General features: G+C 38.5%; 1 protein-coding gene across 1 annotated transcript in view; it reads left to right on the plus strand.

Moving 5' to 3' along the window:
* The first annotated feature begins 1,415 nt into the window (after positions 1-1,415).
* Positions 1,416-12,854, plus strand: part of aggf1 (angiogenic factor with G patch and FHA domains 1) — a 137,467-nt gene continuing 126,028 nt past the window's right edge. Inside the window, exons 1-5 of the mRNA XM_062553671.1 lie at positions 1,416-1,433; positions 7,226-7,421; positions 9,031-9,130; positions 9,572-9,738; positions 11,450-11,581. Coding sequence (XP_062409655.1) covers positions 7,248-7,421; positions 9,031-9,130; positions 9,572-9,738; positions 11,450-11,581 — 573 coding nt within the window. The 5' untranslated portion in view covers positions 1,416-1,433; positions 7,226-7,247. The remainder of the gene's footprint in view (positions 1,434-7,225; positions 7,422-9,030; positions 9,131-9,571; positions 9,739-11,449; positions 11,582-12,854) is intronic.

The following is a 12,854-nucleotide window of genomic DNA, read 5'->3' on the forward strand; positions in this document are numbered from 1 at the left end:
TTGTGCTTTACCTATTCCAAGTTCATGCTAGTCTCTAAAGGTCAATGATATTTATGTTTGTGTAATTTAGCAGACATTTTTGTCCAAACAACTTACATAACAATATAATAGTTCAAATTAACAGTTATATAAAAAAAAGTATTAGTGGGCGGCTTTAAAAAAAAAATCTTTAAGAGTAAGGGATGATCAACTGTATCAAATGCTTTTGACAAATCAACAAAAAGGACAGCACAGTGCTTTTTAATGTCTAAGGCAGATATGATAGTGCTGGGGTTAGTTCTATACCCAGATTGTTGTGGATTTAATATTTTATGACTTGAACGAAATTACTTCTTGTAATGATTCAAAAATTACATCAATGTTGTATAGATTAATTTGATGCTATGGATCTTCGTGTCAAATCACAGAACAAACACAAGGTCTATCATGGGAAGACAAGAGAAAAAAAAATAGAACTCCATTGTTTTTAACGGAGCGAAGCCCACTAGAAAGCTCTGCCGCGCAGCAGCCGCACAGGGATAGAAAACTGTTCTAAATTCCTGCGCGTCAAGCCCACACCGCTGAACGTCGTGTTCGATGGGCGCCTGTCTTAAGGCAGCTTTTTTTGCACTTTCACTGCTTAGCATAACCATCTTACATTTGCAGAAAGTCCTCGGACTTTGCGGTCATCTTGGTAATGCACTTTGGGGAGTTATCGGGCAGCTATTTTCCTATTGAGGTGAATGGGGATGCATACAGGAAGGGCGGGATATTTGTAGACTACTACCATATTGGTATATTGGTATAACTAACCCCATCCATTCTATGGAGGATTCTTCGAGTGATGAGTCTCATTATAAAGTCTCTGGAAAAGGTAGGTCTGGTGTAGATACCAGCCTCTGACCCAATTTATTTATTCTCTTAGCTAAATTTCACATTCATAAATTACAGGTAGCAATCCCTCATTTATTGCCTCTAAGAATGAGCGTAAACAGTAGGCCTACATTTATCAACTTAAATTCTGTCATAATCCTAGAGCAACAAGAATTGTAGAAGTCTGCAGGTTTAGGATTTGATAAGCGTATTATAACCTTCCCCTAGCATCTGAATTGCTTATGGTTCAGTCATGTTGATTCCCCCCCCCTTCATGGTCATTTTTTTCCCCCCTTCATGGTCATTGTGATACTCAAGTTGTAGCCCTGTGTGTTGATGCATAGACATATATACGTACATATATCTATGTGTTGATGTACCAAAGTGTCATAATAATGATAGATTTTCAGTGTCCTCGGAATTATTGCCACAAAATCAATATCAGATTCCGAAATATTAAATCTGATACAGGACTTATATTTTGACATATTGTTACTCGACCGGAAGTCAAAACAGGAAGTTTATTGCTTATCGTTCCTCACAGAACGCTGGTAGGCTACAGTGCTCATTTCAGTCAGCGGGTAAGTGTTTACAAGGAAAAGAGACAGAGCGTATGCTTTCGACGATACGTTGGCTGCCACGACTTCCTGCATTTCGAAACGAACAAGTAGGTTTGCTTACACAAGTCAGTTTCAAGCAAGTATTTTAGAGTGCCATACTCAAGTGCTTCATTCGCCGTTCCCAAAGGTGGCGAGATACTGTGTATGCTCATCATGAAAGCATCAACGTGTGGGACAGTGTTGGTTGACCATCACAAATTTAGCCTATCGAATACATCAGTAGGTTCACGTCATTCGGAAAGTTCTAAATTGCCTAGCCTTAGCTTCGCAAGTACGAAACTCATTGAGACATATGGACAAGTCCTTCAGTCAAAAAGAGAACTCTCACACATGTTGCCGATGCAAAGTTTAATCCAACTAGTGAGGAGTGTAAAGTGCTACCCTAGTGCAAAACGTTTTCGGTCCCATTCACACCATCATCAGTGCAAAAAGCTTGCTCTCTTCATGGGTTTCATCAGGTCCCTTTCCACAGGTGTATGAAATCAAGCACCTAGATTATGAATGCAAACTGTATGGTGCTTGATTAGCACAGCTGTGGAAAGGGACCTGATGAATACCAATATAGCGTTTAACCATTCTCTGGTTTAACTTAGCCAGGGGGTTAGATCATTGGTCAGATCCAGAGAATGTCTAATAAGGGGAGAACCAGAGAATGTCTAATAAGGGGAGAACTGCCACTGTCGTTATACTTCCGGTTTTGAAATAGTTGCAGTTCCACGCTGGTTCCATTAGAGGCGCTCACATTTGGAGTGCAGAATGAATGGAGGTCTATGGAGCTATTACCCCTCAAAATCCACTTTTCTCAGAATATAATTTTTGTCAATTCATTTGAATGTTGTTTTCGAAAGGGGATGCAAAGAAATGACGCATTGCGTGGTGTTTGATTTTTTAGAGTCACTTATTTGCTTTAAATTGTCTTTTGAAATGTATATGACGTCATACACTCAAGCTTCATTAGCAGAATGCTAGCGTGGTATGGGCAACAACAACTCAACCTGTAAGAAATCGGAAGGACATACGTACTCGTTCATTCAACTTTCGACCTATAACCCATGTTGAACTTGCAAAAACAACAATCAAATCTGAGATTTCTCAACAACAATTGGGTGAAAGAGACACATTTAGCCATCTAGCTCCATAGACTCCCATTCATTCTGCACTCAGGCGATCGCCCCCAGTGGAACTCTGGTGGAACTGCAACCAAAAGTCGTTAAATAGGACTTAATAGCGAGTGGCAAGGCTCTCCGTAGACGGGCTCTGGTCAACGTCACTTGACACAGGAACCGAAATTGACCATAGATATTGGACCAGACTAGAATTTCTGGTGCGTTGACTGCGTTCCCATGGACTGCGGAGTACACGTAGACTGGGTGAACCAGGGGGTCAGGATCATAGACCGTAAATGATAGGTCAGGATCATAGACAGTAAAATAAATGGAGAAACAGACTCTGTTGAGGGGACTGAAAAACATTCCATTTACTTCCCATCGTTCACGCGCAGACTTTGTGACGTTAGCCATCCTGTAACTTGCTGTACCTGGTCTGATAGATGGGTCACACAGAAATTTGACATTTGTGACATCGAGTTTTTGATTAGGTTTACTTGACTCTAGGTAATGTTTTACCTTATTATACAGTAGGCTACCATAGGCTACATAGCTTTTTCACTTATCTTGCTAATGACTTTCCGTCATGGTTTTCGTGCAGGCTGGACTGAGCTTCTTAACCAAACATTACGGGAAATCTCCCTACTGTGCGACGTCAGAGAATGTCTGGAAGGGAGGGAAAGTAATCTCATCGCCCCCTACTGGTTGCGTTCCTAGAAGTTAGCGGGAGTGGATGGGATTTTCTTTTAGACAAATGAATAAATAAACTAGAAAATGTAATTCTATGGAAGGAATTACCATTGCATGTAAATGCAAAAAGGTTGCTGTGTAAAACATTATATTAGGCCTAGGGTTGTTAATGAATAAGGGTCATTCCACGCCAAATCAACCAGAGCCCACACACTTGCGTCTCAAAAAAATCTGAAAAAAATACCATGTGTGCCTATGTTACCCAGGAGACACTCTGTAAAATGTTTTTGTGCTAAGATCAATACTTTTCAAGTAACAGCCAGTTTTACAGGGGGAGGGGGGTGTCAAATTTGTTCTGCCTCTTTTTTTTGTCAAAGTTCACAAGCTCATTGCTCAAGAACTAGAATCTGTAGGAGGCTCAGATTTTGCAGGCTGGTGCATAAATAGGAATAGTATGCAGTAAAATCATTACGAGTAGTCTGGATGATCCTGCATGGTCATAGCAGTCCCTCAAAGTTGATCAACATTTTATTGGAGTTTTTGGCTGTGTTCTGTTTAGGCCTTCAGAAGACACATTTTTACTCAACATAGACTCTTGGGTTTTTTTTTCTTATTGAGATAAGTAGAAACACTCTCCGAAAAAGCAACGAAGAGAAAAGAAAATCCATCAGGGACTGAACAGCAGACCTCACAAGTTTGAAAAATAATTTTGGATCTCATATTCAGAGCACCCTAACACCTTGTGGGAATATACAACGATTTTTTTTAAATATTTTTGTCTATAATCTGCATTACCTCTTCTTTTTAAAAACACCAATTTGACTTGTCTTATGCAAATCTTTCTTTTTCATTTCCCACCTGAACAAGGGCAAAATGCACCAAATTTGACACCCCCCTCCCCCTGTAAAACTGGCTGTTACTTGAAAAGTATTGATTGTTGTCTCCTGGGTAACATAGGCACACATGGTATTTTTTTCAGATTTTTTTGAGACGCAAGTGCGTGGGCTCTGGTTGATTTGGCGTGGAATGACCCATAATCGAATATCGAATAATGTTTGTTGAGAATTTATTCGACTAAAATAAATGCCTAATGAATATTCGTTTTAGTCTCACGCAATATGAGAACAGCAACATGTTCCGGTATTTTGCGCGCATGACAAAAACAAGCAGAGATGAAGCGAGCGAGGAGCATAGAGGCGAGGAGAAGTGCTGGACCTCTTCTTTATTTAGGGGCTCATGGAAACGGGGTACCTAGTAAAACGTAAGCAGGAAGTGCTGTGGTTAGAACGTGAAGTGCGAGAGTGTTATGTTAATGAATGCGGGAGAACTGTTTTGTGAAGCATGTTAAATGAAAAGAACTGTTTTGTGATCCATGTTAAATGAAAAGAAGCCTATTAATCTGGTATTCCGAGACATCAAGCCTCTTAATTGTTTCATCACCAATATACCAGTAGGATAACCTGTGTTTGAACGATTACCTCGCAAGCTGCCGGCAAGTGAAGTTAAAGTGATAAGATAACGGCCCGACCGGCAAGGTAACAAAATGTTCATCCGACCATAAATGAAACCAGCACCGGAGATGACCAGTGAGCGTTGCAATCGCTAGCCTACATGTTCAAATAGGACCTACGTCGGATGGCATAATGCCCTGTAAAATAAAGTTTACAACTTGTTGTAAACAACTTATGTCTTGATAAAGGTTTTTTTTTTTAAATATCATCGTTAATATCAATTGTGTGCGTGTTGGACATGTGGGAGTGATGGGTGGGGGCAAATGTTTACACGGCTCTGAATGCCATGTGACGTCATGATTTAGCAAATAATCGATTAATTGTTCAATAACGTTATGATTAGTCGAACATGAAAATTCATCTAAAGTCCCAACCCTAATTAGGCCTATAGTTAAAAAGACAACATAGGCTACACAGAAGAATAGATAAATAAGAATAACCCAATTACAATTTCACTGAAATTACTTGGAAAGTCACATTTAAAAAGTGATTTATGGGCCCCAGCCGTAGCGCGACTGGCTGGGGCACCTGCACCGCACGCCGGCGACCCGGGTTCGATTCCCGCCCCGTGGTCCTTTCCGGATCCCACCCCAACGCTCTCTCCCACTCACTTCCTGTCTCTCTCTACTGTCCTATCATTAAAGGCATAAAAGCCCAAAAAATATACTTTAAAATAAAAAAATAAAAAAAAGTGATTTATGAAAATGCATCAAAGTTGTGGATATAGGCTATTTTGGAAAATAACTCTTCATTTATTAGAATTTAAAAGACTGAAAATGAAGTTGCCAACTTGAAACGAGTTGCAAGAGCTGACACTTTAGTAGCCTACAACGACTGGTAGGATAGTTTACATCAAAGATCATAGAGCGCTCCGCTCTAGAATCTTTGGTTTACATAGCCTTCATATCTACACTAATGCAGGTTAAAAGTAGGCCATAGGCTATAGACTTAGACACCATTGGAATACGGAATACAATCTCAAACAACGCCAATCAACGATGATGCAGCAGCAGGTAGGATATCTAGCAAATGTAACATTAGCTTACAGTAGGATATTTTATGTAGGCTACACATATTACAGGATGAGCTAGTATGTTCTTCGAAGTGTTTGTGTGTGATTGTCCTAATAGGAGGGTCATTCCATGCCAAACGTACAAATGTCCCCACTCAACCGTCACAGATTTGGCTGAAAAAAATCAAGGTTGTTCACACACTTCTTAATAGGTTTAGTCCCAAATATCAGCTCTCTACTCCCAACAGTTTTGTCACAAAACATGTTTTAGCAACTACTCCCCCCCTGCATTTTTAAGCAGTTTTTTCTGAAGAGCCATTTTCAAATGGCTAATTCTATAAACGTGTTTAAGCTAGCTCATTCAAACTTCCCATGCTTAAAATACGCTACCATGACTTGAGGAATATGGATTTCCAAGGGTGTAGCTTGGGTATATCATAGTATTTGTGGTGCTTGAATTTGCTTGAAAATTTTACTCTATGCTTTGTGGCAGCATCTTTGAAGGCCTGTGGAAAGTTTAATGTTTAAGCTAGAACCTTGAGATTGAATACAGACCTTCCAATGTATGCTCTGTATATTGTGTTAAATAACTGTCCTTATGTGGTGAACAGTGTGGAAGATATTGATGCTTGAAAATTGATGAAAACCCATCTTGTGGCATTTTTGACATGCTATTGCAAAAAAATTACAGCATCTACCAACATGAAACATTTTTTGGGGAAAGATTAGATGTTTCTTATTAACATATCAAATAATTATGATGGTGTTCTGCCCCATTTTCTCAAAATGATTTTTTGAAAATGTGGTATTTTTGGACACGCCCAGCATTCAATGGCCTATGGAATCATATTCAAATGCAAAAAAAATCTATGACACAGAACTTGCACTGCACTGTAATAAGAAGAAGCTTTGGAATAACAGTACAGTGCATTTTCATGCACTGTACTAATAATAATAAGAAGCCTAGGAAGAACAGTACAGTGCATGTAATAAGAAGACTTGGAATAACAGTATAGTGCATTTTCATGCACTATAATAATAATGACATAATGAATGGATAATGAATGCATTTATAAAAAAGATCGAATCGAATCGTGGCTTTAAAATTGAAAATTAAATTAAATCGAGGATTTGGAGAATCGTGACACCCCTAATTGCCATCGAGGACATGGTGGCTTTGGAGAGTTGAGCTTAGACTGAAGCCTCATGGCAAATGAAATGTGATGGGATAAAATCTGTTTTCTCCCTATGCTGATCAATAAGAGAATGAAGGGTTCAGATTTTGTGACTCATTTACCAATTCAGTGTAATATAAAATGTTCTTTCATTATTGATGTATTGCCTTCAATTAAACACAGATATCCTTTTTTTGTTTTGAGTATTGTAACCAGCTATTTTTTTTTTTTTAACATGTTCAACCAAACTCACTTTTAGGAGTCTGGACAATCTTGAAAAAATGAGTCGAGAAGCTGAACATGGTGTTGATGTGTCTGGCCTGAAACTGAAAGTGGAGGCACTGGAGCATGAACTGAAGATGTGCAGGGCAGAGCTCCAGAAACTCCAACATCAACTTAGTCAAAGACAACAGCATGAAAACACAGATGACTACAATGAAGATCTCAGACAGCAGGTATGTAACTTATTCTGGTGCATTTTCTAGGCTTTGTTTAGATAGTATTATAGCGATGTGACCGGAATTAAGTTGGAGTGGGAAGGAGGACCAGTAAACTACTTCAGGTTGAACTTGAAATCTGAGTGTACCTGCACACTACAATTCACATGTTCCCATTAAAATGTTCATGTTACCCTAACCTTTGGCAGACAGTGGAAAAAGTAGCAGTTTAATGGGAATATTAAAATGGGGAAAAATACTAATTGTATGTGGATATGGGGTGTGTACTTGTTGATAGTTTTGGGTGCATTCTAGATTGCATTCTAGACCCAAGATTCTAACCCGTGGGTCAGAATGTTTTTTTTTTCTGAAAGACTTTATACGATAATTTACTTGATTAAAAAGAGTGTAACTCCATGATCATGATCCTAGTAAAACACCCCGTGAATAGCAGTACTCCGAAATTCTTGAAGTAGTCCTTAACTATGTGCGCTAGGTGTGTCACGATTTTGTTTTTATTTCGAAATCGATCGAAATTACATCTCAATCTCGAACTTCGAACTCAAAGGTTGAATCGACGATGTAGCCACACCCCCAATCTTACGTCCAGGAAGACACTAGGGAGAGATTGATTCACACCCCTAATTAAACATAATGCACAGTATAGTTTTTTAAGGTTTGCCTAAAATGGCACAGCGCCTGCTTCAGAGGCCACTGTTCCCACCTAGTTTGACCTGTAATCAAAAGCTTGACCTCTCTGGAAAGCTGAGGCACAGCAGGTTGAGGAGAGACCATCAGAATAACTGTGTGATGTACTGACACAGGGCCACAGAGGCTAGAATATAGACTTTTTGGATTGTATGTCAGGTGTTCTGATATAGAGTAACTACACAAAATATGGACAAATTACACAAAAGTCTCTATTTTTTGCATTTACTTTGTTGGATCAATGGTTGTATATAAGCTAGACTATACATCTGGACAACTAATATTGGATAAAACAACATGAAGATTCAATTTCTATGGATTCTTGTGAATATTTCAGTACCCAATATGTGGCATCTACTTGTTGTTGTGCAGCTACACTGCAGCCAGATGTCAGGGTGGCACCAAAAGCGGAGGAGGGGGAGGAGGGCATTTTTTATTAAATTTGATTAAGATATAGAATGATTAATCTGACAATGTAAAGCACTAAACAGATAGTACATACAAAAAAAATGGTCAATAATTGAAAATCAAATCTAATCGTGATTTAACACTAGAAGCTCCGTGCCCACTTATAACTAGAAGCGCCACGCCCCGGTCATTAGACCGCCTTGACGTCCTACTAGAAGCGCTGTGCTGGTGCGAACTACTTAAAGCGCGGCTGAGGCGGTCAAAAGACGGAAAATATGTATTTATTCTTAGAAAAGTGATGTTTTCCAAAAAAAAGTACTTCTTTTCATTTGTCAACTACCCTCTCAACTATAGGGGTGCAGGTACATCTGCTTTTTACAATCATACCTGGTCTTCCCAGTGTGATTCTTTAAAGTTTGTTCAGTGTAATTGTCACAATTGATCTGTGCTCTGCTGTACAATCACACTCTAGTTTGATGTGTCTGTGTTTTGATGTGATTTTATTCCTCAGGTTAACAAATTAAGTGCTGAGCTTTATGCACAACAGAAGCAAGAGAAAAAACAGACAGATGCAGAGACACAGACAGAGCATCACACTTGGACAGAGATAGGTTTGTCTGATGCGTCACTAGGCTGTAATGTGCATGAAAAAAAAATCAAATTTAGTTTGCTCTTAAGTAACTAGATTATATACTTTTCGTTTGATTTTATGTCAAATCTAGAATAAGTACTATTATGACAATCAAAAATCCTAAATGGGACTGACACACCATGATCGAGGAAACTACTGCCAATTTATTGCTTGTTTAGAGTATAGCTTGTACTGTATGTGCCTGTAAATCTACAATTTCCACAGTTTATGTGTCTTTGTGATAGAAAGTAATACCATTCCTTAACTTCCTGCACATCTCAACTTGGCAAAACAGGATGTTTTAGCCTAGTTACAGTAGGTCTGTCAAAATTAGTGTCCCACGACACTCTCTTTTCATGCCAACAACTCAACCATATATACATTAATTGCTTGTGCATTTGCCATCTTTTTTGATACCTAGATCACAACAGGTATGACTTTGGAGGTTACCATTGTTCTAAGACAGAAATGGAAGTTTTAGAAGATGCTGCTGCTGAAAATTCTAGTGCTGTTTACCGTAACATGAGCCTGTGCGATGGCAGTAAAGAAAGTGGGAACATAGATTCCAATAATTCTCTTCAGCCACAGGTAAGTAAGTCCAAAGACCTTTTCACTTTACATGATAAGCGTTTCAAACACTGTGCCATGGCTACCAAGTGGGCCAGAAATCCACTGGGTCTTTGTGGGCCACACAAAATACAATGGGGCTGAAATGACTCCTATTGCGGCAAGTTCTCTCCACTCATCATTCAGTAAAATTGACAATTTCACGATCCAATTTTCTCATATTATTTTAACAGAATAAACTGCAGACAAATTAAGACTGAACAATATTCCTTTAGATATAACCTGAGAGGAACACAAGATCTGAACTTGTTGTCACCTTGTCTCAATGAATGCATATTATTATCTGGTGCTCTGATGAGATTGTTTTAAATCAGAAGAATATTTTGACCAATCTGATGTTACCCTAGTCTGTTCAAAATGCCATCACAATTGATTTATTTTTTAAAATCTCAACCGGTTGTAATCTTCACACATTTTTATAGATGTTTAGCCGATTCATGATACATTGTTACATCCCTACCAGGCTTGTGCACAATTCCGAATATTAGAATTGGCCTCCATTCAATTCATGAATTGGAATTTGAATTGAATTGACCCCACCCCACAGGAGGTTGAATTTGAATTTGAATTGGAATGACAGGAAGTGGAATTCAATTCATGGCTATTCAAAACAATTCCATAGTTACTTAGTTAAGAATATTATGTTGTCTCACATACAGTACATTCAATTTTGGGAAGGTTACTTGGAAATGTAATTGATTACTGTTTTCAATTAAAAGTTGTGTGTTTGTTGTTTTGCAATCATTTCTGACATATTTAGTGAAACTTCATAGTTAAACAACTACAATTGGAGTTAAGAAGTTATTCTCAATTCAATTTTGAATTTTGCACAAGCCTGATCCTACTGTCAACTCTTCTCATTAATGGAGATGAGTGTAAGCTGAAAACGTTCGACATCCAGTTAGTCCATCACTACTATTTATACAAGTAATTGAACATTAGTACAACCAATACATCAGAGCATTCAGCAGTTCCTTTGGTTATAGGTTGATAAGAAACACCCCTACTATTGCTAGTTTTAAGGCAGAGGCAGATTGACCTCCACTGTAGAATTGTTGCCAGCATGTTTTAATCCATTTATGTCAGTGTCATTGGCTTAATTTTAGTCACAAATACATTGAGGGAATCAATGTATGAAAAGTTAGGGCAAGAAAACTGGCGTAATCTGTTTAAGTTACGTGAGCCGCCAGCCCTGCATTATTTTTTGTGTATCCATGTGTACCTCCACGATGTTTTTTTTTTTTTTTTTAAATGATAGCATACACATGGCAGTCATATTTTGAAGGCAGCTTGCAGGCTACAGAAAAATTCATACAGGTCAGAGTACTAGCCAATCAGGGCTGGGGATTAATTTTACTGTCATGGATGATGTGGCACAACTAACAATGATTCAGATGCATGGTGAACTGGCGGAAATGGGAAGATATAGATATCAGCTATTGCTGGATAATAATGGTGGATAAAGGTTAGATTGCAATTTTGATCAATTCAATGTTATTGCAAGAAAATAGCTCATGTGTTAAATTGGTAATATTTTCCTTTGTTGACCCTGAATGAATATGTAATATAAACATACATATATGAACATATATGACATGTGCCTATAAATGGATTAATTCACAGATATGTTTGAGATAAAGATAAAAAGGTTATACTGTTTATGTGTTTGCAGACAGGTAATAGTGGCTCTATTGCTGATGTGCTGCGTGCCACTGCTGAAGAGGCCCTATGTCATACAGGATTTGTTTTTGATGAGAACTCTGGAATGTACTTTGATCACAGCACTGGCTTTTTCTATGATTCGGTAAGTCTTAAACTAAGATACTGTTTAGAGCTTGTTTTTGCGGTGCAATACTTGGCCATTATTAAAAACAAAATTTGTCCATAGACCCCTGAAGCCATAAACACATGATATGGATTATGGTGTTTAAATGAAAGTGATAATGGCTGATGTACTCTTTGTAGTCCTGCTTTTTGATAGATTTGATAGATTAACCATAAACTTAGCACTGGATTGTAACAATGAAACCCCTGAATAAATAAAGAAGCGCGCTCAACACCTTAGTGCTTCGAACTGGGTGCTTAAACTTACTTGATACTAAATCATAAACATTGAAAATAAATAAAGCAAGCACACGGCAGTTTCCTTTTACTTTTTTAATCGCCTCACAGACGTTTCGGGCTTTACCCTTCTTAGGTGTGCCTAAATAACCCCGCTCATCCCCTTTGACCCTGCTAGACCCCAGCATTCTCCAACAGGGGGAGAACCAGTGTCATTATTCCCATATCCATGTAACCACAGCTGGCAAAAAAACAACATTTGAAGCCCAAAAAGAACCAAAAAATTATATACATAAAACAATACATGTGTTACACATTCCCCTCATTTCCTTATAGCCCATATTTCAAAACATTTTATTACAAGAAACAAGACAATATGTTCTCTTCATTCATCCCTTTAGGAATGATAGTGTCCATGGTGTGTATCCAATAAGCCTCCCTCTGAAGTAATAACTTATCTTTATCCCCACCCCTACGGGGCATTTCCACTACCTCAATACCCATATATTTCATGTCATTGGTACAGTGATTCGCCAGGTTAAAATGTCTAGCTACCGATGATTTCTCATCATGGTTGCGTATAGAGCACTTATGTTCGCAAATCCTAGTTTTCAATGATCGTTTTGTTTTTCCAACATAGAACAGGTTGCAGGGACACTTCAGTAGATAAACTACATGTTTAGTGTTACATGTGATTCTGCCTCTGACCGCAATCTTTTTCCCATTGTTGGGGTGCAAAAATGTATCTCCCTTGAGCATAGCGTAACAATGCACGCAGTTGTGGCATGGGAAATTACCACTAGGGATCTGTGACAAAAAGTGTGTGGGCCTGGTTGCAGGCAAATCCGATTTAACTAAAAGATCACGCAAGCTGGAAGTCTTCTTATAAAAATGTCTAGGTGGACGACTGAAGGCATTCGCGATTTGTGGATCAGTCTTCAATATGTGCCAGTGTTTATTAACTATGGAATTCACCGATGAAGATATGGGACTGTATGTGGAAACCATGGCCAATC

Source organism: Sardina pilchardus, chromosome 14 (genome assembly GCF_963854185.1).
Source record: "Sardina pilchardus chromosome 14, fSarPil1.1, whole genome shotgun sequence".
In the NCBI taxonomy this organism is placed as follows: domain Eukaryota; kingdom Metazoa; phylum Chordata; class Actinopteri; order Clupeiformes; family Clupeidae; genus Sardina; species Sardina pilchardus.